This window comes from Pipra filicauda, unplaced genomic scaffold (assembly GCF_003945595.2).
Source record: "Pipra filicauda isolate LSUMZ 115617 unplaced genomic scaffold, ASM394559v2 scaffold14_size4853619_pilon, whole genome shotgun sequence".
NCBI classification, from domain to species: Eukaryota; Metazoa; Chordata; class Aves; order Passeriformes; family Pipridae; genus Pipra; species Pipra filicauda.
The window spans coordinates 23825-45748 of record NW_024103985.1 but is presented as its reverse complement, the minus strand read 5'-3'; the positions used below and the strand labels follow the sequence as shown (position 1 = coordinate 45748).

The following is a 21924-nucleotide window of genomic DNA, read 5'->3' as shown; positions in this document are numbered from 1 at the left end:
AGAGAAGTATTTGAATATAAAGTCTCTCCAGGAAAAGGAAAAAACTTCCCATCCCCTTGCTGCTACACAGGTCTCTGTGTTGGGTAAAGGACAGAACTTCCCCAGTCACTCAATTCATTAAGCCTGACAACAATTAATTACATTGAAATTAATGCGCAAATGTAATGTTTTACACATGTCAAAGACGTGCCAGGAAAAAGGAGGGTCTTGCTGAGCCATCTTTAATTCTTCTCATTGTTGATTTAACCCAAGATGATGAGGAACAAGCCTAGTTTGTGCTCTCCATTTGCAGGTCCCCTCGAGTGTTACAGCAATGACTAATTCACTTTGTTTCCAGATAAAAGGGGACAAACAAGTTTGTTTTAAAGCATGGCCCAAGGCCCCTGGCTCTATGGCAGAGCCATCCTACAACCAGCTGCCAGCACCTTCCAACATCCCACTTTGCATGTGTGTTCCTTACGCCCTGGCCTGAGGGGCACGGCACCAACCCCGCAGAGCTTTGGGAAGGGAAAACCTCCTTCAGATCAGTCGGAGCTCTGGCGAAGCAGGGGCTGGAGGCAAACTCTGTGGAAATGCTGGCTGCTGAGTATTCCCAGTGGTTTGGGAGGAGCAGAGGTGAGGAAGTCAAACCAGCAGAGGGAACAGAAAATGCCAAGAAAAGAAAGAGGAGGGGGACAGGGTAAATGGTGGAGATCTCACACAACTGAGAAGAGACAGCTGTACCTGGAAAATACATCATTGGTGCTTGCTGTGACTGAAGAGCCTGATTTCACAGAATCAAGGTTTCACTGAATATTCTGAGTTGGAAGGAACCCACAAGAATCATCAAGCCCAACTCTTAAGTGCATGGCCCACACAGGGATCAAACCTTGGTGTTCTTAGAACCATGCTCTAACCACTGAGCTCTTCCTGTCCATCCTCCCTTGTGAAAAACAAGCACACACATTTATTTTCAAATTACCTCTTAGTGTGGAGAGGGCTTGAAAATGTCACCTGCGTGATAAAATGGCTCGGCTGTATTTCCTGCTCTATGACTTGGCCACTTGGTGCTGAAGAGCTGCTTTTGATGTCAGTGAACACGACAGAGCCATGAGCAGCGTGCTGCACAAGACGGGGCATGTGGGCTCTGGGAGATGGAGCTGCTGCACTCAGGGCAGGGTTTGCACGTGCAGAGCACAACTCCAGCACTGCTTGGGACATCAAAAAAGGTGAAAGCACAGGCAGTCCCTCTGAGGGAGCTCACTCTGTGGTCACCCCACTGAGCAGTCAACCCAGGGCCCCAGCACGGTGGTGGTTTTGTTCTTGTGGCCACACCTGGTTGAAAACAACTGAAGTGAACCCTCAGAGCACATGGCAGGTGGGAAGAATTTGCAGGTACTTCCTACCCAAGCCAACTCCTGCAGTGTCTGCAAAAAAACCCCCAAGACTTAAGTCAGTTGAAGCTTAAATAGTGTCTGAGGCCAAGCAGTGAGATTGTCACAGGGTCTTGTGTCTCATGCCACCACTGCTCCCTGTGCCCAGAGAACTGCAGAGCAAATGTCAAAAAATAATCTCACCCTACAAGCCTGACCATCTCATCAAGCCTGACCCCCAGTTTGCTTCAAAGCTCGCAGTGCCTTTTGCTGAAGAAAAGGATAATCTTTACAGGACTCCTTCCTTATCCCCCTTCCCTCCTGGAATATTGTATATTTTGAAGCTGTCATTATAAAACTCGAGCAAAACACGGGGGATCTTGTTCTGCAGAGTGTTGCTCTGAGAGCAGTTTTGTAGAGTTGGTGCAAAGCCGTGAAAAACACGGCAAGCTCGGAACGCTCCCATTTCGCACTCACTTGGTGTGACTGTAAACAACCACACAGCGATGGAAAATCCCGGAGCAGCGTGCAGGACTTCACTGGCCTTCCAGGGATTCAACAGAAAGGCTGTTATTTATAAATCTGGAAGTGAAGCGTTAGGGATGCAAAGTTCTCACTCACACGGTGCTGGCCAGGAGGGTTTACCAGTGCAATCTTTCAGGACTCTAAGGAGAATTACACAGTTATAGTTGCAAGCACCAGTGTGAAAATATTGTCACTGAGCGTGTAATTCTGTGCCTGAGGCTCTCAGGACCCCTCTCTAACAGACCAGAGTGTGGATCAGTTGTAAGGAAGACTCTGTACCACTCTGGGCTTTGTAGGATCACTGCAGTCATGCACTTGGCCCAGAGATAAAATACAACTGTGTTTCATCTGGTACTAGTCATAATTTTCAGATGTTTCTTCCATGCAGCATGCAGTCGCTAGGGCATGAGCCAGGGGCTCAAAGGCTGCCTCGCTTTTCCCATTCTCCCTCAATTTTCCTTTATTTGGAAGAAATCATCTGACTGCTCCGTGACTGTTTCTGTGTCCCTGTGATGGAGCTGTTACCTGCTTCCCTCTGCAGAGCCGTCCACTATGGGCCTGAATCATGTCACTTAAAAGAAATGTGCCCCTGAGTTTCAAGGAGCAGGATCAGGCTCTCTCAGTTTGCCGTCACTGGCATTAAGAGCAATAAAAAACCTTGGACAGACTTCAATTAACACATGCAATAAAATTTCCAGATCTCAGAGTGGCCTCTGGTAAAATGTATGTGTGGGTCTGATCTCGTGGGTCTCAGGCTAAGCTGTGCACCTAAGGAGAGCTTGTCCAGCTCCCAAGCAGTTTTATTTGTATAAATCTGGAGTAATTTAACAATTGTAGAGTGTGTTTGAGATTAATTGACAGAAAGAGCAAACCTGAGTATCTTGCAGTGAAAAGGGTGAACTTTGAAGTGGAAGATGCATGTGGAAAGTGCCATCATTTAACCTGAAAATTAATATGTTTTTAAATTTTTTTTTTGTGGGGAAGTTTTACTGCTGCTTGCAAGCAGAAAATGTGTCAATTACCAACGAGATCCGTATTTTTTTTTTAGCCCCTCAGAAGCTGCAATCTACATTAACCATCCACCTTCAAGTGGAGAGAAACAGTGGCTTGAAAAAAAAATAGAAGCAAAAGAAAAAAAAAAAAAAAGAGGAGATTTTTTCCTCGGCGGCATCTAGGGGGAAGAAAAAAAAAATATCTTTTATTCTAAAATTATCAACAGGTATTTTCCATCGAAATTCGCGGGGGGAGACGGGGAATAACGAACGCGACTGAACGCCCGGTGTGAGGTGAGGGGGAGGCGGGAAGGCGGCGGCGCGCGGGCCGCCCTGAGGGACGGCCGGGGCGCTCCGGGCTGGCGAGGGGCCGCCGCCCGCCGCGGGCACAGCCCGGTGGAAAAAAAAAGCGAAGTTGTGCCAAAACTTTCCGAAGTTAATTAAAACAGCCCCCCCGCGCCGCCGCCGCCGGGGCTCTGCCGCCGCCGCCGCCCGCCCGCCCGCCCGCCCCGCTCCCTCCCGGCGGCTCCCTGAGGGGAGCTCCATTGTCTGTGAGGGGATGGCCGCGCACCCCCGCCGCGCCCCCGCCCGCCGCGCCCCCGCCCTCCGCGCCGCGGTGCGCGGGGCGCCGGGCGGCCGCGGCGGGGTGGCTGCCGGCTCTCCCCCAAAGTTTTTGGATCCGCGTCTCCTCATGATGTATGGATGATATATTGCATTGTGGGTGTCAATATAACTGACGGCCATATTTGCCGGTGCTGCTACTGCTGTAAACAACCCAAAGTGTCTGGGAGACACGGAGACGCTTCGCTGAATTTCAGGACGCTTCTCCTCCTCCCGCTGGCCATGTCTCTGGGAATGTCTTACAAGCCCAACTTGAACGCCCACATCCCCGGGACTCCCCTCAACCCGGGTAAGTCCGCGGCGGCAACTGGGTGGCAAGTTTGGGGAGGCGAGCGGCGGGTGCCGCACCGGCACCTGGGGGAAGCCCCGGACTCGAGTTTGTGCCCAGTCCGGTATGGCGGGGCAGCGGCTCCTCCGCGCCGCCATTACCCGCACCCGCCCGCCCCGCCGGCCGGCACCGCCAGCCCCGCACCGCGCCCGCCCCCGCGCCGGGCACCGCGCCCGCCCGGCCCCGCGCCGCCGCCGCCGCTCCGGGGCTCCGGCCGCCGGGTTTCCTCCATGCTCGGCTCCCCGGGGCGGCTGATTGATCTGGATCAGGAATATTCCGGCGGCGCCTCAGCGAGGACCGCTGCTGGCGGGACGCCGCAAGTGCGGCCGCTCGCCCCGCGCCTCAGCCTCGCCTCACGCCTCCTCAGCGCCGGGGCCGCCCCGGGGCCGCGCTCCGCGGGGCCGAGGGGTCGCCCCGGACGCCGGAGCTCCGCCGGAGGCACCGGCACCGCCTCGGGGAGACTCCCAGCCCCGCTCCCCCCTCAGAGTCTCCCCCTCATCCCGGGCGCGGGAGCCCTGTCCGCTCGCCGGAGATTTGGAGATGGGGAAGGAGGGGGGGTGTGGTGCACACGGGAATTGCACTGTTTCTTAAAAAGCTCCTTTTTCAAAATCACTCCCTCGTCCTTGGATCTGTACGCGAGCAGTTTCAACTTTCCTCTCTAAAAAGTTTCCTTGACAGCATTAACTTTCTGTCTTTATTTTTTTTTTGCTCCATCCCCCCGCTTTTCCCTTCCCTCCGCGGTTTCCGAAGGCACCGGCCGGGGGTTTTTGCCGGCGCTGAGGTGCTGCCGTACATCGGGTCCCCGTGTGCGAGTCGGTGCAGCCTGAACAAAGCCGCAGCAGCAATTGCTTCGCTGTGGGATATTTGGAGGGGATCTCGCTAATCTCTGCGCGTTGGCTCGAATTAAACAGCACGAAAATGGAGAAGTTGCTTCTGACTTGAAAAAACCGTATTCCCGTCTCCCATTCCCGATGCCTGCAGGGCTGGCATCGGACCATCCCCAGCCACAAATCAGGCTGATTTTTTTTATTTTTTTTTTTCCCCCCGAGAAAAAGTTTTGGAGTTGGGTTTCAGAGGGAGACAAATCAGCCTGGGTGATTTTTACGGCACCGTTAGTGGCTGTAATCCTGGGAGGCTGATGAGCGAAAGGGATCACCGAGATGCACCTCTGTTCTAGCTGCCAGGAGAGCAACAATCTTATTTTACTGCAAGGAATCGTCGCCAGCTGGTGGATGAGCCGAGGTGCCGGTGCCTCAGACACTTTGATCCTGCGTGGAGCTGAGCTCGGTGGGGCTGTGAGCTGGAAAGGCTCCGTGTGCCGGGGTCGTGTGTGGGGAGTGCCGTGGGCCCCAGCGCTGCTCTGTGGAAGGGTCAGGGAGCAGGGGATGTGCCGAGGATTTTTGACAAAAAGCAGAAGTGTCACCGGAGGGGAAAAAAAAAATAAAAAAGAAACAAAACAAAGCCGAGCAAGGGAAACCGTTCTCCTGTCGGCTCCCACGAGAACCTGTGCCTTGCTCTCCGGAACAGCCGTAAAATTGCAGGGAAAACAAAGGTGGTATTTTGCGATGGTGGGTGAGGGGTGGGGATTAGGTCATGCTGTGGGGGGGATCCGAGTCTGGCTGCTCTGCGAGCGGGGACTGCGAAATCCCGGCTCAGACATGCCGCGCACAATGCGAGCCGAGCGGGGAAGTTTCTGTCTCCAGCCCTCTCGCTGCCGTGTCGGTGCTTTCCAACGCTCCGGCTGCGAGCAGGGCTTTAGATTCTTTCATGCAGTTTTATCTTCCCCTTCCCCCCCAGTCCTCCTTTTTGCCTCGTAACGGCAAGTTAGCAGCAGTTTGCTGTCATGCTGGAACTATTCCTGTCTAAGTTGTCCTCTCTTCTGAGTTCGGATCATCCTCAACACCCCCAGAATCTTTTCAATGAAAGAACGTCCTCCTCTGAATCCAAAATGGGCTCTCTCTTCCCTCCCCGTCTTCTGCCATTATCCTCACGCACCAGCTCTTCCTCTAGCTGGTGGTATTGCCAGCACCGTGGCCTAAGGCCAAGGGACTTAGACAAAGCAGTCCTTGCAGTTGCACATATCGCATTCAGAGTGATATGACTGCAAATGGCCCCCTCCTTTCTGGAGCTTAATTCTGATTTGGAGGAGACCGCTTCTCTATTGTGCTTAAATTAAATGCCCCCCAGCCAGGGGGATAAATCCTAGGTCTGCTTCCAAACCTGGGGTGAAGGACCCCCCCGCCCCGTCCTGCAGAGGAGAGGAAAACAGGAAATCTGTCCCTTTTGGCCTGAAATCAGCCCTGCAGAAGCCTCTCTGTATGAATGCTGAATATTTTGGTCTCGGCCGACGGAGGGCTCTGGGCAGCTGTGGATCTCACAGGGATTTTCCTCTGGGAGGTAATGCTGCTTCCCTGCAGTGCAGGGCTTCTGGTGCAGGAGTATTTGGGAAGACAGTGTCGACTCAGCTCCCGGAGCTGCGTCCTTGCTGCAGAGCAAACTCCTTTCAAGTTTAGGCTGAGAGTGGCCACTCTGCAAAATTCTGTTTTAAGCTGCACATCAGTGAGATGAAGCAGTTGTGGTTGGTGGGTGACTGGGCTCTGTTCTTGCACGGGAGCATGTTTTGGGAATCCAGTCCTAGACTGAAGTCCAGAGGGAGTGGAGCTGTGTGTGGGAGGAAATATGGGGAGGAAGCCTTCATGGATTGTCGGCAGATCTGGGGATGACTGTGGGTGAGGAAAATGCAGCTGCTCCACAAGTGACTCAGGATGCTGGAAGTATCCGGGTGCTGACTCCTCTGCCTTGCACCAGGCTGAGGGAACGAGATAGTGTTGTCACAGCAGAATTTGGTGCCTGTTCCTCTTCCCCAATGCCCAGAGCAGTGCTGACACTTGGCCCAGGGTGGCTGCACTGGGCTTACAGTGTTTTGTCTGAATTACCAGTCATCTTCCTGGAGGGGCTGTGCTCAGGAATTGGGCTCTGGCTGTAGCATCCCAGGCTGTCAGATCCAAGCTGCCTGTGCTGGGGGAGCCCCATTTAATCTCCTGCACAAGCACCTTCTCTGCCTGGGCTACAAAAGGTTGTTCTGGTAGGGACTTGCAGTGCTGTGGTCTACCTTCCCAGCCTCACCTGACCCTGCAGTGTCGCAGGGGAACCTTTATTACCTTTTCTAATAACCATGTTTTGATTTGTTTCTGTTTTCTTCCTTATCCTGCTGAATCCTAGGAAGTGCTGTTTCCTCCTCATCTGTCTTGTGTTTCATATTGTTTGACTGTTTCTCTGTACGGGACCAGCTGCTGAGCTGAGGTGAAGTAGTGCATCTCCATTGACTTAAGTGGAATAGAGACATTTACACCAGCTGTGAACTGATCTGTAGTTTGTTTTTTGCCCTGTTTCCATGTGTTTTCTGGCTCAGTGGATATTCAGCATTCCTATTTTGTTCAGAGTATGCACAGGTCAGAGAAAAGGAGTTTTAAGATCCAGAAGCTACAGCAGGAGAAACTACTTGGGATTTTCCTTTAGTTTTATTGTCATTCTTGCAGGAACGTCAGGTTTTGAGACAAAATCCTGTTTATGTAATAAAGGCTAAAAACTGTTGTCTGTAGGATCTGGAAGCACAGATTCCAGCAGGCTGGGACAAGGGAAGGAGCCGTGTCTTGGCTCCACAGGAACAAGTGGTGACCTGTCCAACAGACACTGCTGGATCTGGGGACCAGCAGGGCTGTGGGTGCACCTGCCACACCTCCCAGCAACCAGCAGCTTCTTGGGAAAAGTGCAAATTCTCACTGAGAGGTGAAACATAATAATTTCCAGGTTACAGCTGGAGAGACCAGTCCCATTCACTCCTGAGAAACGGTTCCAGCACACGAGGCCGGTCCTTGTGTTATTACACTGCAGTGCAGACTTGTATGAGCACGTGGCTTGCTTGTCACCCTTTACAGAGACAGCTTCTGTTTGATATTGTTGTCCATATTGAGAGGTTGTTTTTGGAGTGGGAGTACTGGAAAGAATACTCTTTGTAGGCAGAACAGAGAGCAAAGTGTTCGTGCCTGAGCAGAGGAGATAATTTCTAGGAAATATAGTCCCCTCTCTCATTCAAACTGAAATTTGCTGGATCCCTGATCTCTTGGAAGTCCATGAGAAGTTGAAAATGGTCTGAAAAGAAGCTCGCTAAACATGTTTCAGAATTAGCAATTTTCAGGTGGACTTGTTTGGGCATTTAGAAAACTGGCATTTTTGGCTTTGCCTACCTGAGTGTTTTACTTCAGAGCAACAGTGTGGTTTCCACAGTCAGCAAATCCTCACGTGGTCCCCGCCCATCACATGCTGGTTGAGTTGCAGAATGGTTTTGGTCCATGCTAACTTGATTCCTTTCGGATAAAAATGATCCAGAAGCTCTACTCCAATTGTGCAGTGCTGATGCTGCATCCCTTTTAATGGGGACACAAAGATCCAAACCAAAGATTGGACAGCTTGGAACCATACCCCCATAGTCTGGGGGACCAGACTAAAATCTAACCTTAAGTCATACCCCCTCAGGCCAACTACATGTGGTGTACACGTACCAAATGCTTTCATCTTTTGATCTATTCCTTGTTGTGCCAAATAACTTGCTCATGTAGAAATAGCTTAAGCTGGAAAAGAAGAATGGTGGGGAGTCCAAGGGACTGGCTTTTGTTTTTCTGATAAAAAAAGAAGACAGGAGGGTAGGAAGAGGAGACATAAAACATGACCATTATCCACATGGAAAGATTTAATAGCACAAGAGTACTCGAGGAAAGGCCCAGAGTGTGACAGATCAAAAGAGCAAGGCCTCTGGCTGTTCTGATAAAGAATGTCCCAGTTCTTGAGAACATATTTATGTGTCTGCGCACTGCGCTTTTTTAAAAGGAAATAGTTTTATTCAAAGAAAGGTCTGTTTCTTCCAGAAGGGCTGCTTAAAGGAGAAATAGTGGGTGAAAATACATTTTTCACAGCTAGTGCTATAAGGAATGTTTTGTGCAAATGAGAACAGGGTCCATTATTTTAAATTAAAAAATTTATGAGAAGGTTGGGGGAAATGGGGGTTGTGTGTTTGCACTCTGGGTTGGCAAGTCCTGTTAGAATTCAGTGTGTGGCTTGGCTGTGCAGTGGATATACTTGTGTAGACATGTGGTGTCCATGGATGGCAAGGAGTTCTTGTTGAACTTACACCAAAGTGCGTGGAGGGCTCGGGAATAAAATATTCCTGCAGTCAGCCAAAGCTCTCCAGCTGTGCTGAGATCTGCACTGCAGAAATGGCTGTGCTGGTTGAGGCTTTACCTCTGCCCTGGTGCTCGAGGATGCCTCACAATGTGCATTGTCAGAGCAGATTACAGGAGCATTTCTCATGTGTTTTCTTGCAAAGTTGTCCGGTTTAGGACAGACCAATTTATATCCTCTCAGTTAAACTATTCCAGCCTTGTTGTCTTGTACCTCATAGGGTCAGGAATCCAACTGCCACCACCTGAAGCAGATGAAGTCCCCCAGGTGTGGCAGAGGCAGTGACCTCCAGCACTGGGCTGTATAGAGCTGTATACTGGGCTATATAGGCTATATATGACCACGAGCCACCAAAATGGCAACAGCCTTGATGCTGCCAGCAGCCTCAGCTTGAAGGGTCTGTGAAATACAGGGAGAAGTGTTGAGACTCCACAGCCTGTGCCACGTACCTTGGATGAACTCCAGGTACAGGTATCTCTTCTTACACGCTGTCGTGTTCGTGTGGGGAAAGAGTCTGTAAAATGGCAGTTTGCCTTTGCAGTTTTATAGGACCTTTCAAAGTACAGGGCAGTAGAGAAACACAATCCAGTGGGATTGGCCCTTGGCTTGTCTCAGTCAGTTCTCCATGAGTAACTCGGTGAGTTGTGTGACTATTCCTGGTTTTCCTTTGCTGTCTGTGAAACAGGGTGGCAGTTGAGCTGTGTAGATGCATCTGATGGAAGTGGATCAGGTGAGTGTGTCCTGGTGTTCCTGCTCCTGCTGCTTCCTTGCAGGGTGCTCAGCAAGGTGCCTTCCCAGTTATTTTCCAGCAAGTAGCAGTAAGGGAATTAAGAATTAAAACTTGGATCAGCAAACTGATCATCATTGTTTAGGCTTGGAGATAGTAGCAAAGGAGCTGAAGGGATCCCTACAAACCTATCAGGAATTAATGACAAGATTCCTGGTCAGTGGGAGTTAAGGCAAGCAAAGATTGATTTGAGATCCTTTGTCTCTTAGGGTGTTAATTTGGGCTCAGAGAGAGGGCTGGAAGGAGGAGATTTGGATACCAAAATCTCGTTTCTATTTGCTGTACCTCCCCTCAATTAATATAGATTAATATTGATTAACAAGAAAATCACTATATTTTTGTGAGAAAAATGCTTGTGGCAGTCTTCTGCTTGAATACAGAAATAAAAGACATTGTTGGTACAAGAATAAATGGGGATCTACAAGGTTTTGTGTACATTTAATTAGGAAAGTGGAGGGAGGAAAGTATGTGTATTAATTTCGGTTTTAAACAACAGCAAGCACTAAGACAATTTGGGATGTGATACAGGGTGTCAGTGAAATTCAGTACCAAGCACACTCCCTTTTTGATTCTGTCAGTTCTTAACTGTCTCCATTGTCATTTTAACGTGAGAGAGCAAACCACGATTTAGATCCCCCCTCCTTTTTTTCTCTCCAGTGAATACCTAATCATCACACTGATTTTTGACTGGGTATTGACTGTGAGACTTCCTGGCCTAATTTTTCTTTCTAGCTATAATAGCAATATCTGGTGATTTATTTTTTTTTTTAAGCTGAGATATACAGACTGTTCAGACACGCAGCTGAATTTTGGGTTAATTGAGTAATAGTCAGCCAAGACCCAGGGCTTCTCCTCGAGGTTAACATACAAAGTGATAGGTCAGAAAGCTCAGGGTCTGTTGCCCTGTGAGATACTAATACCCCCCCAATTAATTTCATTTTCATGATTGCATCATCTTAAATTGAGGTGAAATCAAGGATTTTTCCTTCCCCCCCCCTGCTTCAGCTGAGTTTGACTGGCACAACTTCTGACATGGATGTGTGGAGGCTGGTGCTGCGGCCAAGCCAAATCCTTTCCTTTGTTCTCAGGGCCTGCTGCTGCTGCTGATAAAGTGGTCGGCGCATGGCATTATGTCTTATTACATTTTTGATGCAGACTGCAAAGAAACGGGTAAACTCACCATGGTTACCACGCTCTGTCACTTGGCAGGGCACGGCGCACTCAGCGATGGCCTCTAGTGTCTGCAGCACAGCTCTGCACCGCCCGGGCACGGCACAGCCGCGGCTCCTGCGCTGCTCCTTCCCACCGGGAGCCACAGCCAGCTCCGGCCGCAGCTCCTTACTCAGCCTTGGGAGTTCCTGTTTGCTTTTATCCCTCCGTGTTGACTGACTCCCTGCTGGATTCATGCTCCCGTGCTGACACCAGCCCAGCGCTGTCCTGCTTCCACAGCTGTGAAACTTCCTTGGTCAGCCCCAGATCTGTGAAACTTTCTTGCTCAGCCCCTGGATCCATTCACTGCGTTGTCCTGGCACATCACATTTCTAGCAGAGTTTCTCTCTAACCCACACAAACCCTGCTGTGTTATTTCCTACAGACCAAGCTCGTGTTGTTGCTTAAACGTATCCTGAAACAGTCACTAAATTATCTGGACTGTATTATCATAAAATCATAGAATAGGCTGAGTTGGATCCATCAGGATCATCGAGTCCAAATCCTGGCCCTGCACAGACATCGGCACAGCTCAGCTGCCACCCTGGCTCACAGGCACCAAAGGAAAACCAGGAATAGTTACCCAGCTCACCCCAACAATCCCACCATGTGCTTGAGAGCATTGTCCAAATGCTTCTTGAGCTCAGACAGCCTTGGTGCTGTGACCACTGCCCTGGGGAGCCTGTTCAGTGCCCAACCACTCTCTGGGTGAAGAACCTTTTCCTGATGTCATTAATCAGTGTGTTATCATTAACCAATATGGGATCAATAAGTTGCTCTTTGTTTTGCATGGGCTGCAGCTCAGCTTTGCTGGCTGGGTAGACCAGGATTCCTGAGCTGGGTCGCTGCCTTGTTCTGAACCAGTTTGGGGCATCCAGGTCTTGGATGTGACTGCTTCCAACAGCAGTTTGGGAACAAGTCTTTGCAGGATAGGTCTTTTGCTTTATTGTACATGAGGAAAAATCGCTTAAGCCTTTCTCTGCTTAATTGAGGTAATTAAACCTTCTTACCTTGCAGCACAAGGGGCTCATTAATGTTTTTGAAGCATTTTGAAGTCCTTGGAAAAAAAGATGCGGTTTGTTGTTGTGCCATGTTTGGGAACTGTTGAAATTCAGTCATCTGGACTTGAAATACTGAGTTGCACACACAGAAATCTTACACTGGTGTGTGTATTTTGAGCTGATAATGTGAAGAATTAACTGAGAGAGTAGCTGACAACTGTGGTGTTCCTTCCCAGTGCCCTGCTCTGTGGGTGTGGTGTTTAGTTTTTTGGGGGTTTTACTGTGCTTAAGCAAAATTTGCTCCATGTGAAACCTCAGCAATGAAAATGCAGGTCTGTAATGCCATAACATTCAGCAGCTCAGTTAAAGACAGAGAAATGTTGCTTCTTTAAGGTGACCTACTGACCAGCCCAATTTGCCTTTCTGGAGGGGATTTCACATCTGGTTAACAAGTGAAAATTAGAGAACACGCTCTCTTCTTGTAATGAAGAAAACACCCCAGTGATATCCTGTGGTAATTCTGAGATGGAAAGAGACTTCCCAACTGAGGACAAGAGTCTGTTCCACTATGATCAGAGCTTTCTACAGAGTAACTGCTGGCCCTTTCTTTTTGTAGTGAGGGGAAAATAGGAATGAAATCACTTGTAACTTTAAAACAAAGCTAGAGATTTACATAGTACTGAGCCCCAGTGACTTTTAGCATCAGTTTAATTTAGATTTAAATGAAGGCTGGTAAATGAGATCTGTTCCTCTTACGAAAGGCAGTTGGGAATTTTCAGCAGAGGAGTTTGTGAGGGGGGAGATTTTTCCAGACAGCAGGCAGTCTGTGTCTGTGCCTACAGGCAAAGGCAGCAGCATCCGTGGATGCAAGGGCACGGGAGCTGCAGGAGTGAAGAAGTTCAGTGCTGTGGTGCTCCCTTGCTCCTGAGTGTAAGTCCAGGACCAGCAGGCCCTCCAGCACAGTTGTGATATGGGCAGCATAATTAAGCCCCCTAAGAAAAACCTAGAAGTTGTTTCTCAGACCCCAATTTTTCCCACTGCAGGGCAAGGGGGAGGAAGTGTTTTGTTTCCGAAGCAGTTTGTCAATGAACACATGAGTCAGTTTCTGGAACTCCGGATTCAAAACTCGTTAGATGTGAATATAATGTTTTATAACTTTAGAAAAAGTAACCCGAAGCGATGTTGTTTTTCCTTTGATTTGCTTATATAGCACAGTTTGACTGGCTAAAAACGTTTGATATCACACAAAGAGGAATAATGGCAGCACCGCTCGGCTCTGCTGTCACACAATGAGCAGCAGATCTGATCCACCTCAACTGACTGTTCCCTAGGAATGGTTTTGGCATTGGCTGAAAATAGTACTGAGGGTAACTTGCTTTGACCATGTAATGACACTTTGAGTTGCAAAATTACTTTCAGATAACTTGCACTGAAAAAGTAAAAATAGCCCAGTACATCAGACTCATCTGTGTGGAATGTATATATACAAAAATAGGGCTCCTTAATATTTACAGTTTGTCTGGGCAGAACAACCTGTCATGCTACACTCGCCTTCACTTTTAGGCAAACAGTTTGCACTGATACTGTTGCAGGCTGTGTCATTTCCCAGTGTGCAGCAAACATTAGAGAGGCATTAATTTAACCATTCTTTTCCTTGCAGTGACACTCAGAAATGTCATTAGTGATCCCAGACAAAGGTGAGAGGTCACAGCTTTAGAAACAAGTGATTAAAACGGGTCCCAATGTAGCAGACTAATTGATCTTTAGATAATAATGGATTTTTTTTCTCTCTTTTCTCTCTACAGCTGGGAGTGTTCACTCTCCCTCCACAAGTATGGCAACGTCTGCACAATACAGACAGCTCATAAATGACTATGGACCCCCATCTCTAGGCTATACACAAGGGATGCAGGTATAGCTCTGCTTATTTTCCTTTAATCAGATCACTGACCCCACGTTTGCACAGTAGCACGGATTGTGGCCTGTAATCTGAGGTGTTCCTCCCTCCCACCAAGGTTTGAAATCAAACCCAAATGGCAGGACTGCTTCCTCACACATGTCTGGGGATCAAATTAGACTAAGCAGAGTGCTGAGGGAGGTTGTTACTAATTAACTGTTAGTCCCATCCTGTGTGAGTCACAGAGAAACATGTCTTGAATTATGTTAGTAAGGGCTCTAACATATTTTAAAGTTATTTGTTAAAAAATGAATATTTCTGTACAGTTTTCTTCTCACTCTCCCTGCCCAGCTAACTTCTCCCCAAAATATACACCTCAACACTGAAAAAGCAGGAACAGGGTCAACGGTTGCTGTTTGTTGTAATTGTTTTGTTTTTACAGTATTTGATTGAGATTAATCTCCTTTCAACCACAGGGTACCAGCAGCAGTCAAGTACCACAGAGCAAATATGCAGAACTTCTAGCTATCATAGAAGAATTAGGAAAAGAGATTAGACCCACATATGCTGGGAGTAAAAGTGCGATGGAGAGGCTAAAAAGAGGTAACTTTTAAACTTATTTTAAAACAATAATCGTGTCCCCTACACTTTGTGCACTGACTGCTTGTGTCCAACTGCATGACGACTGTGTCCTTTGAAAGGAGACAGCCTGAGCTCCTCATGGAACTGGAAGTATTAACCTGCAGCTGAAACCTTGGGATGCTCTATCTGTGCTGTATTTGATAGATAAACAGTGACAAAATGTGTTTCATGTGCACACAGAGAGTTCCAGTTAATAACTCGACTCCTATTGTGGAACCCTTAATGGATACATTCTTTCAGGGTCCCGGTGACTTACTTGCCCCTTCAATTCCCTTTTCTCCCCAGTCTCCAAAATACACAGCCAAGCATTGTTTACTTCTTCTCATACACATCTCCCACCTACTTGGCCCAGGAATCTTCACTGAAGTGCATTTTGCCTAAAGAAATACAACATTGTGGAAATTCACGCTGGGGCTGGTGGAGAGAAGGTGTCAGGGAAGGCTGTTCAGACTGAGATGTCAAACATAAACGTTCTGTTACCTGCTGTCGAGTGATTGTGGTGTCATTAAGAGTCCACTAGAAAGGGCCAGAGAAGCTTTTAGGGCTGGCTGATGAGTCTCTGTGGCTTTGCTTTGTCAGCTAAAAGGGGTAATAAATGCCCTTTCCTTGCAGTGTAAAAGAAACCCCTGCATGCCCCACTGGTGACATCAGCCTGACATTGTCCTCTGCAGGGGACGTGCAGGGATATTTCTGAAGGAGCAGTGGGACATTCCAGTGCTCCAGCTCCTGAAATGACCCTGAAAGGCCACGGACAGCAGTTGTGCTGCCAGTTCAGTCCTTTGCCAGGGTAACATGGTTACCTTTTCCTCCCTTCCCGTGGTCCTTGTGCCGAGATTGGCTCATGCATTTGACCCGGAATGGGAATGTTATTGTAACAGAGTAACTCCACCACCTTGCAAATCCTTTACATTTACCCAAGACTACAAAGCTTTATTTAAGGCTCAACCATTATGGGAGAGTAATATATCTGCCGTGACATGCAATAAAATGACTAGTAGCTGTTCTGGGAAAGGATGCAATAAAGTCTGCTGATGAGTGGTAAGTGGAATCTGGCCCAGCTAAAATCAATGTTGCTGGAGTCTCTCTTTATTGCATTGCCTGAGTCAGTATTAATAGATCATGAATGGCAATAGGCTAATGGGGACAGCTTGAGAGAGACCAGGGGAGATGCAGACCTTCTCTGAGCTGGATGGTTCAGTTTGGGGAGGAAAAGTTGTTTTGCTGCTTCTTGAAGCGAGTATTTAATTTGTTGGTTAATGTAGGTTTAAGATTCAGTGCTGCCACTGTGACTTGCCTGTGTTGCAAAGAATCCCAAATAAATACTTTTTGCTGCCATCTTTTGGTCACAAACGTACCTCTCTTTCCATTTTGGGAGCCTGATGGCTGAAGGAGCATGTGCAAGTGTGAGAGCAAAAGTGACTGAGGGGAACCACGTGACTGCTGCCTCCATGGCCATGGAGGTTATTCCTGAATAAAGTCCCTGTCCCCAGCTCCACCCGCTCCTACTGACCTCTAAAATTGGCCAGAGTCCCAGTGTTCTACATTATTCAGAGTAGTTCTGCTGCATCAACTGGGCGTCCTGCCACCACATCCAGGTCTGATACACTGCTGTGAGTAGGAGTTTCTGGATCCCACAGCTGCAGCTTTACTCCTCTGTGGCAGTTTAACCCTCTGCAAAGCCCTGCACTCATCATGTCCCAGGTCAGTCCTCCTTGGATGGAAAGGCAGTTGCTGTGACCTGGGCTAGCAGCCTTCTAGAAACAGAAACCATTACCTCTAGAGACTAACCCCCATCTATTGCCCCACTGCCCTTTTTCCACCTTGTTAAGGAGCATGATTGAGCAGAGAAATCACCTTCTATCCTGCCCTGTCAGCAAAACAGAACCTCCTTTGTTGTAGAAAAATCTGTCCATCTCCCATTTTAAAATCTATCTCAAGCTCTGTTCTTTCAGCAGCTCTGTGAACACAAATCTACATTTAGTTCCAGAATCAAGGTCCAGATTGCTGGAACTTCAAGGCAACAGGACTTGTAGTGGAAAATTCCACATTCTGTCTCTCAGATGAGAGTAGATGTAAAGTGGTGATGATTTCCACTGGGAGCTGAGCCAGTGTTAGGAGGTAACTTTTTGCACACACCATAAAAAAAAAATCTCTTATTTTTACAAGAGACACAACTTGTCTTTAAGCAGCATTATGATGCTTGGATTTTGATGCATCCTCAAGGAGAATTATCCCAAGGGACTAAGACTTTCAGAGCTTGCTACAATGACTCCCCAAATAACTTTGTAATTTGTGTCACTCCACTGTAGCAAAATAACTCCCTGGTAGGCAAGATTTTTTTTTTTCCTTTAAGTCTTTGATTTTAAGTAGGTCCACACTGCACATGAAGATCTGCCTGTCACTGCAGACCTATAAATCTTACTGTGCTCTGCTTTAGTCCCTTTTCAATTTATGATGCTAGTTTGGGAGAGCAAACTTGTTTAGGAGCAGCTGATGTTTGGGGCACGAGGGCTGTCTCCCTTTTCTGAGGCCTGCTCTGGTAGCCTTGGCAACTTGGGACAGAAATACATAAACCTTCCTGTGGGCTGTCATTGCAAGTGTGACCTGAATGGGATGATTTAAAACATGTCCAATTCTTTTGCAGGCATTATTCATGCCAGAGGATTAGTTCGGGAATGCCTGGCTGAGACGGAACGAAACGCACGATCTTAGCCCACTAATTCAGCTGCAAGATTTTCCATCTCTTCATGAAGAAAAAGTAACACTTATTCCTTTTGACTCTTGAAACATTCAGACAAATTCCTTTATTTTGAATGTTTTACCTTTCTTGTTTTGCCCTTGCAAAAATGTATAGTTAAGAATGAAAAAAAAAAAAACCAACCAAGGATTTTTCAACTTACTGAGGGTTTGCATTTTGTAAAGACGTTAAAACTCCCTAAAATGTTTCTAAAACATGGAAACTGAAGTGCATGCAGAGGAATGCTCTTTCTCTCTCCCAGGCTATATTTCAGTTCTCTTCTTATCCAGCCACAGCCTCATTCTGTTTTTTCCTTCAACTATATTCACTTATCCCCAAACTGTCAATCTTTCAAAGTTTGACATAAGCTCTAAGGATTTTTTTAATAAATGCAGAATAGCATGCTGTACCTAGTAGTCTGCTAAGTCACAATTTGTCATACAGCATAGACCCTGCTTAGAAATAACCTCCCCCTTCTCTTATTTTTCCTTTTTTTGTTCATTTTGCATAAACATTTGCATGACTGTTAGTGCTTTGAAGTCCATTTAAAGTGCATGAGCTATATGGAAAATAGGGAAACCTATTAAATAATAACAAGGTCCTGGAAAGCTAATTCCTACATTAAGGCTGGAGATTTCAGTTTAAAGTTTGCCAAAAAAAAAAAAAAGGAAAATTCTGGATAAATTACTAAAACTGTTATTTGCATCTTTGTATGTATTTATTACTTGACGTAATAAAGCTTATTTTCATTAACAGTTTGTATTAAAACTATGTACAGTCACTTTAATCAGATTCACACTCCACAAACAAGAACTGTCAAACAGATAAAAATTGAACCTTCATGCAGGAGTTCAGGAAAGGACAAGGGAAGGGGCTGCAGTTTGCTGCTGAGTTTCCATCCATGGCACCGTTGGGATGCAGTCAGTCTCTGGGAAAAGGAGGTGGAGTTCAGGGTCTCTGTTTTCAAAATCCATACTCTGGCTTTGGGTCTTTGGTGAAGGCCAAAACTTGGTGGCAGCTGCTGAGGGTGCTGTCCAAAAATGAATGAGAAGTTCTGGTTAAGCAGGTGGGAGTTGTCAACAGGGTAAAACCAGGAAATTGCACCTCAGCAGTGACTTCAGAGTAGGTGAGAAAGGAAATGCAGCTGCATTTGTTTGTTTAAAATGGGAAACTCAAAATGAGTGAAGATACCAACATGCCCAAATTCAACTGCAGCATGGCATAAACATAATAAATGACTAATTCACTATTATAAAATAAAAAAAAATCTAAATCCTAAAGAAAATGGGATGGCTAATACATACAGACCTATGGATACCTGAACAAAAGAGGCAAACTTAAAAAAGAGTTAATTAATTCACAGCTTGGATGAAGTGGACTCTGTTGCCTTGGGAGGCAGCTTCCAAAAACATTGTTCCTTATCTGTAATGACCCAGTTTTACCTCTGAACTGGAAGAAATGACTGCCCAGCCCTCACTTGAGGAGAGACCCTCCTTCTGGCACCCAGTGCTCAGCACCACTGCAGGTAAGGTCTGTAAAGCTGCTGTTTAAACTTTGCTCAGAGCTGAGCAGGACAGAGCATTTGTTCAGCTGACACATCTGGAGGAGGCAGCCAGTGACTGGTGTCTCTTCCATCAGCAGGTCAGTTCACACCAGCACAACCAGTACCTAAACCTGGTTTATAAAGGATTTATGTCACTGAAGGCATTGCCTGAATAAGGATGGGAAGTGAGAACCTTTTAGTGCTGTTTCCCTCGTGTGCTGGAGCCCCTACAAAGCATCCCAAGGTGTCACCTGGGCAGAAGGAAATCTACTGAATTTTTTTTTTGTCTCCCTTAACAACAGTGGAAAGTTTATAGTTCCTTTCTAACAAGGATTCTTTTATCTTCTGAACTTGGCAGAACAACTGATTGCTAAGTGTGATTAATGAGATGATGGCAGACAGAAGCAGGAATACCTGAGTGCTTTTATCCCTTTACAGCAACAGCAGGTCAGCACTGGGTGTTTCAGCTGTGCCTCTGAAGCCCCACATCGTGTTAGTCTGAAAGGTGTGTTCAGGTCTAATGACACATTTCCCTTACCCCACTAGGGCAAGTCAGTATTTCACATGTTCATTTCTTATCCAGTTGTTGCACCTCTTTAAAAAGCTTTTTCCTTTCCAGGTTTTCCTTTGCTCTTCTTTTTTTCTCCTGCTTCTTCTTCTCTGATGCTTTTTTCTCTTTATAAACATCACTCTCTTCACCTTTGTAGAAAAGATCAACTTTTTCCTGCAGGATTTCTCTGGCAATCTTTCTGTTCTTCTCCACTGATCTTGTTTGATGACACTAAAGAAATACAACAGGATGTTTTTACTGGAACTTTAACCTGTTTATTCTTCTGCTTTCCCTCTCAGTCTGTATATTCCTGCCATTACAGCAAAGAAACTCCCCTTCTCCCGAAGCCAAGAGCATCCTCCTACCAATAACAGCTGGAACTTTTATGTCCAGATGATATATTTTAATAATTATTGCTACTGCACTTGTCAGACTGGCTTTTGCATTAATCTTTAATGCTTCCATATTACCTTGGAAAGCTGCTTGAGTTTAACTTAACTGTGTCTTCCCCTTGTGACAGGAAGCAAAGATTAATTTCAAGGTATTAATTCACAGGAAGTAGGTAAGGGAAATGCTTAAAAAGGATCTGCAGAGTGTGAGCAACTTGTTAAAGGAGAGATTCTCACTCCCATGGGGGACAGGAATGTGACAGCTACAATGAAGATTCATTTACCTGAAAACTACAAACCAGTAAATTCATGGCAAAGCCAGGAAGATCAGCTCTGACCCCAGTTTATTTATCTGCTGACAGCCAGAGGTGCTTCTTGCTGAGATTCTTTACCATAAATATAAACTTTTCCTGGTGCCACGTACACTGTGATTGTGCTTTACTCTGAAAGGAGGCCTGGAAGTCGTGATGCAATTTGTGCCTTAACAAAATAGAACATAATTACCTTCACTACAATCCCAGATGGAATATGCTTCAGGACAACACAGTTGTTTGTCTTATTTGTGGCTTGACCCCCTGGGCCATCACCTCTCACAAACTGTTCTTCCAGTTCTGCCTCAGTGAGTCCAAGGAGATTCAGGGAGTTCCTCTTTCTTGCTGCCTGAAGCATGGGAATGCTGGGCAGGGAAAGCTGCTGCTTCCTCAAAATCCAGGGGGTCCATGCTGACAATTCTCTCAGTAAGAATGGAAAATGAAAGAAACCTGGAATATTCATACAGGAGTGAGGACAGGCTTCTCTGGGATGAAACCTGGAATGGAAGTGGAGAGTGGAGTTTACTATGAGAATCCTTGTTTTCAGATGATCCAGTTTGGCTGCACATCTTACGCAATATTTTCACAATCAGGTTTGTTTTCAAGGATATCTGAACTGTTTCACTGGCATTTGCCCTGGAATATTTACCATTCTGAATGGAATTTTGGTTCTTAATGTTATTAGGTTTCTTAAAATAGTTGGATTATTTTGAAAGGGATCTGGAAAACAGTAAGTCAATAAGCACTCCTACCAACGCTTGGGAAACACTAAAGGTATCAAATATTAAAAAAAGAGAGGGAAGAGAGGTTATTTCTACCTTGGAGTCTGACCTGAATAATGGATAATGAGGAATGTCAAGTCCTACTGCTTTCAAATGTCACTCTGCACCAATCAATTAAAACAGTACATCCTGTCATGCTTAAAGTAGAATATTTCAGCGTGTGAATAAATATTCATAAGAAATTGAACATAAGTTGAAATAATTAAATAATAATAAAAATAATTGAAAATATTTTTAAGCAAACTTTTATTGGCATCCCCTGAAGAAGTTAGTAATTTTTTAACGAAAAATACATGCAGAAAAACCGGGAATAAGCGTTTATTTAGCCGGTTTCATACGGCTCTGCCCGCTTTGAAACCAGGACTGACAGCTCTTCATAGACAGGGTTAAAAACCCACGTTCCCTCGGCCTGTTCCCGCTGTTCGACCCCACAACGGTAACATAAGAGGAAACACAGAAATCCCGGACAATTCACTCACCTCCGCCGGCCCGGCCGCGCCCGCGCTGCGCATGCGCGCGCCGGGAGGGAGGGGCGGTACCACTGCGCTGATTGGCACGTGGGACAGCCAATCTCTGCGCGCGGGGGGCGGGCTTTAGGCGCACCGTCCCCTTCCTCGCCAATGGGGCTCTTCGGGAACCCGCGCGGCGGCGCGCGCCAATCTCCGCGCGGCGGCGCGCGGGCTCTGCCGCGCAGCGAATCAGCGCGGGAGGCGCGGGCCCGCGCGCGCTCGAGGCGGCCAATCAGCGCGCGGCGCTCGGTCCGGAGCGCCCTCTACCCTTCCCACGGTTCGAAACTCGGGGCCGCCAATCGCCGGGCGGGCGGCGCAGGGCCCGCGCCTCTCCATCGCCTCACGGCCGCGGCGGGACGCGGCTGGCCGGGCGCCGCGGGCTCCCAGCGATGCGGGTAAGGAACCGGGCGGGCCCGCGGGGCCAGCGCCGCCGCGTTTGGCCCCGTCCCAGCGCCGCGTCCCGGAGCCGCGGAGCCGCCCCCGTCGCCCCGCCCCTTCGCCCGGAGAGTGG

At 47.4% G+C, this 21924-nt stretch overlaps 2 protein-coding genes across 4 annotated transcripts; one reads left to right on the top strand and one right to left on the bottom strand.

Moving 5' to 3' along the window:
- Positions 1–3444: 3444 nt before the first annotated feature.
- CDK2AP1 (cyclin dependent kinase 2 associated protein 1) lies at positions 3445–18097 on the top strand. Of its 2 annotated transcripts, none has more exons than XM_027737598.2 (4): positions 3445–3779; positions 13859–13965; positions 14427–14553; positions 17237–18097. In XM_027737598.2, exons 1-4 carry the CDS (start codon positions 3572–3574, stop codon positions 17302–17304), a joined length of 510 nt encoding a protein of 169 aa, XP_027593399.1. In that variant the 5' UTR covers positions 3445–3571; the 3' UTR covers positions 17305–18097. The 2 variants fall into 2 exon arrangements, with proteins under 2 accessions (XP_027593399.1, XP_027593400.1); XM_027737599.2 differs by lacking the exon at positions 3445–3779 and adding an exon at positions 5920–6215.
- Positions 18024–20649, bottom strand: MTRFR (mitochondrial translation release factor in rescue). 2 transcript variants are annotated; one of them, XR_003543796.2, is made up of 3 exons: positions 20316–20649; positions 19287–19653; positions 18024–18359 (listed from the first exon to the last, which is right to left on the bottom strand). XR_003543796.2 is itself a non-coding variant. In XM_027737604.2 (3 exons), exons 1-2 carry the CDS (start codon positions 20583–20585, stop codon positions 19441–19443), a joined length of 483 nt encoding a protein of 160 aa, XP_027593405.2. In that variant the 5' UTR covers positions 20586–20649; the 3' UTR covers positions 18024–18359; positions 19411–19440. The 2 variants fall into 2 exon arrangements, 1 of the variants encoding a protein (XP_027593405.2); XM_027737604.2 differs by having other exon boundaries at positions 19411–19653.
- Between the last annotated feature and the right edge of the window lie 1275 nt (positions 20650–21924).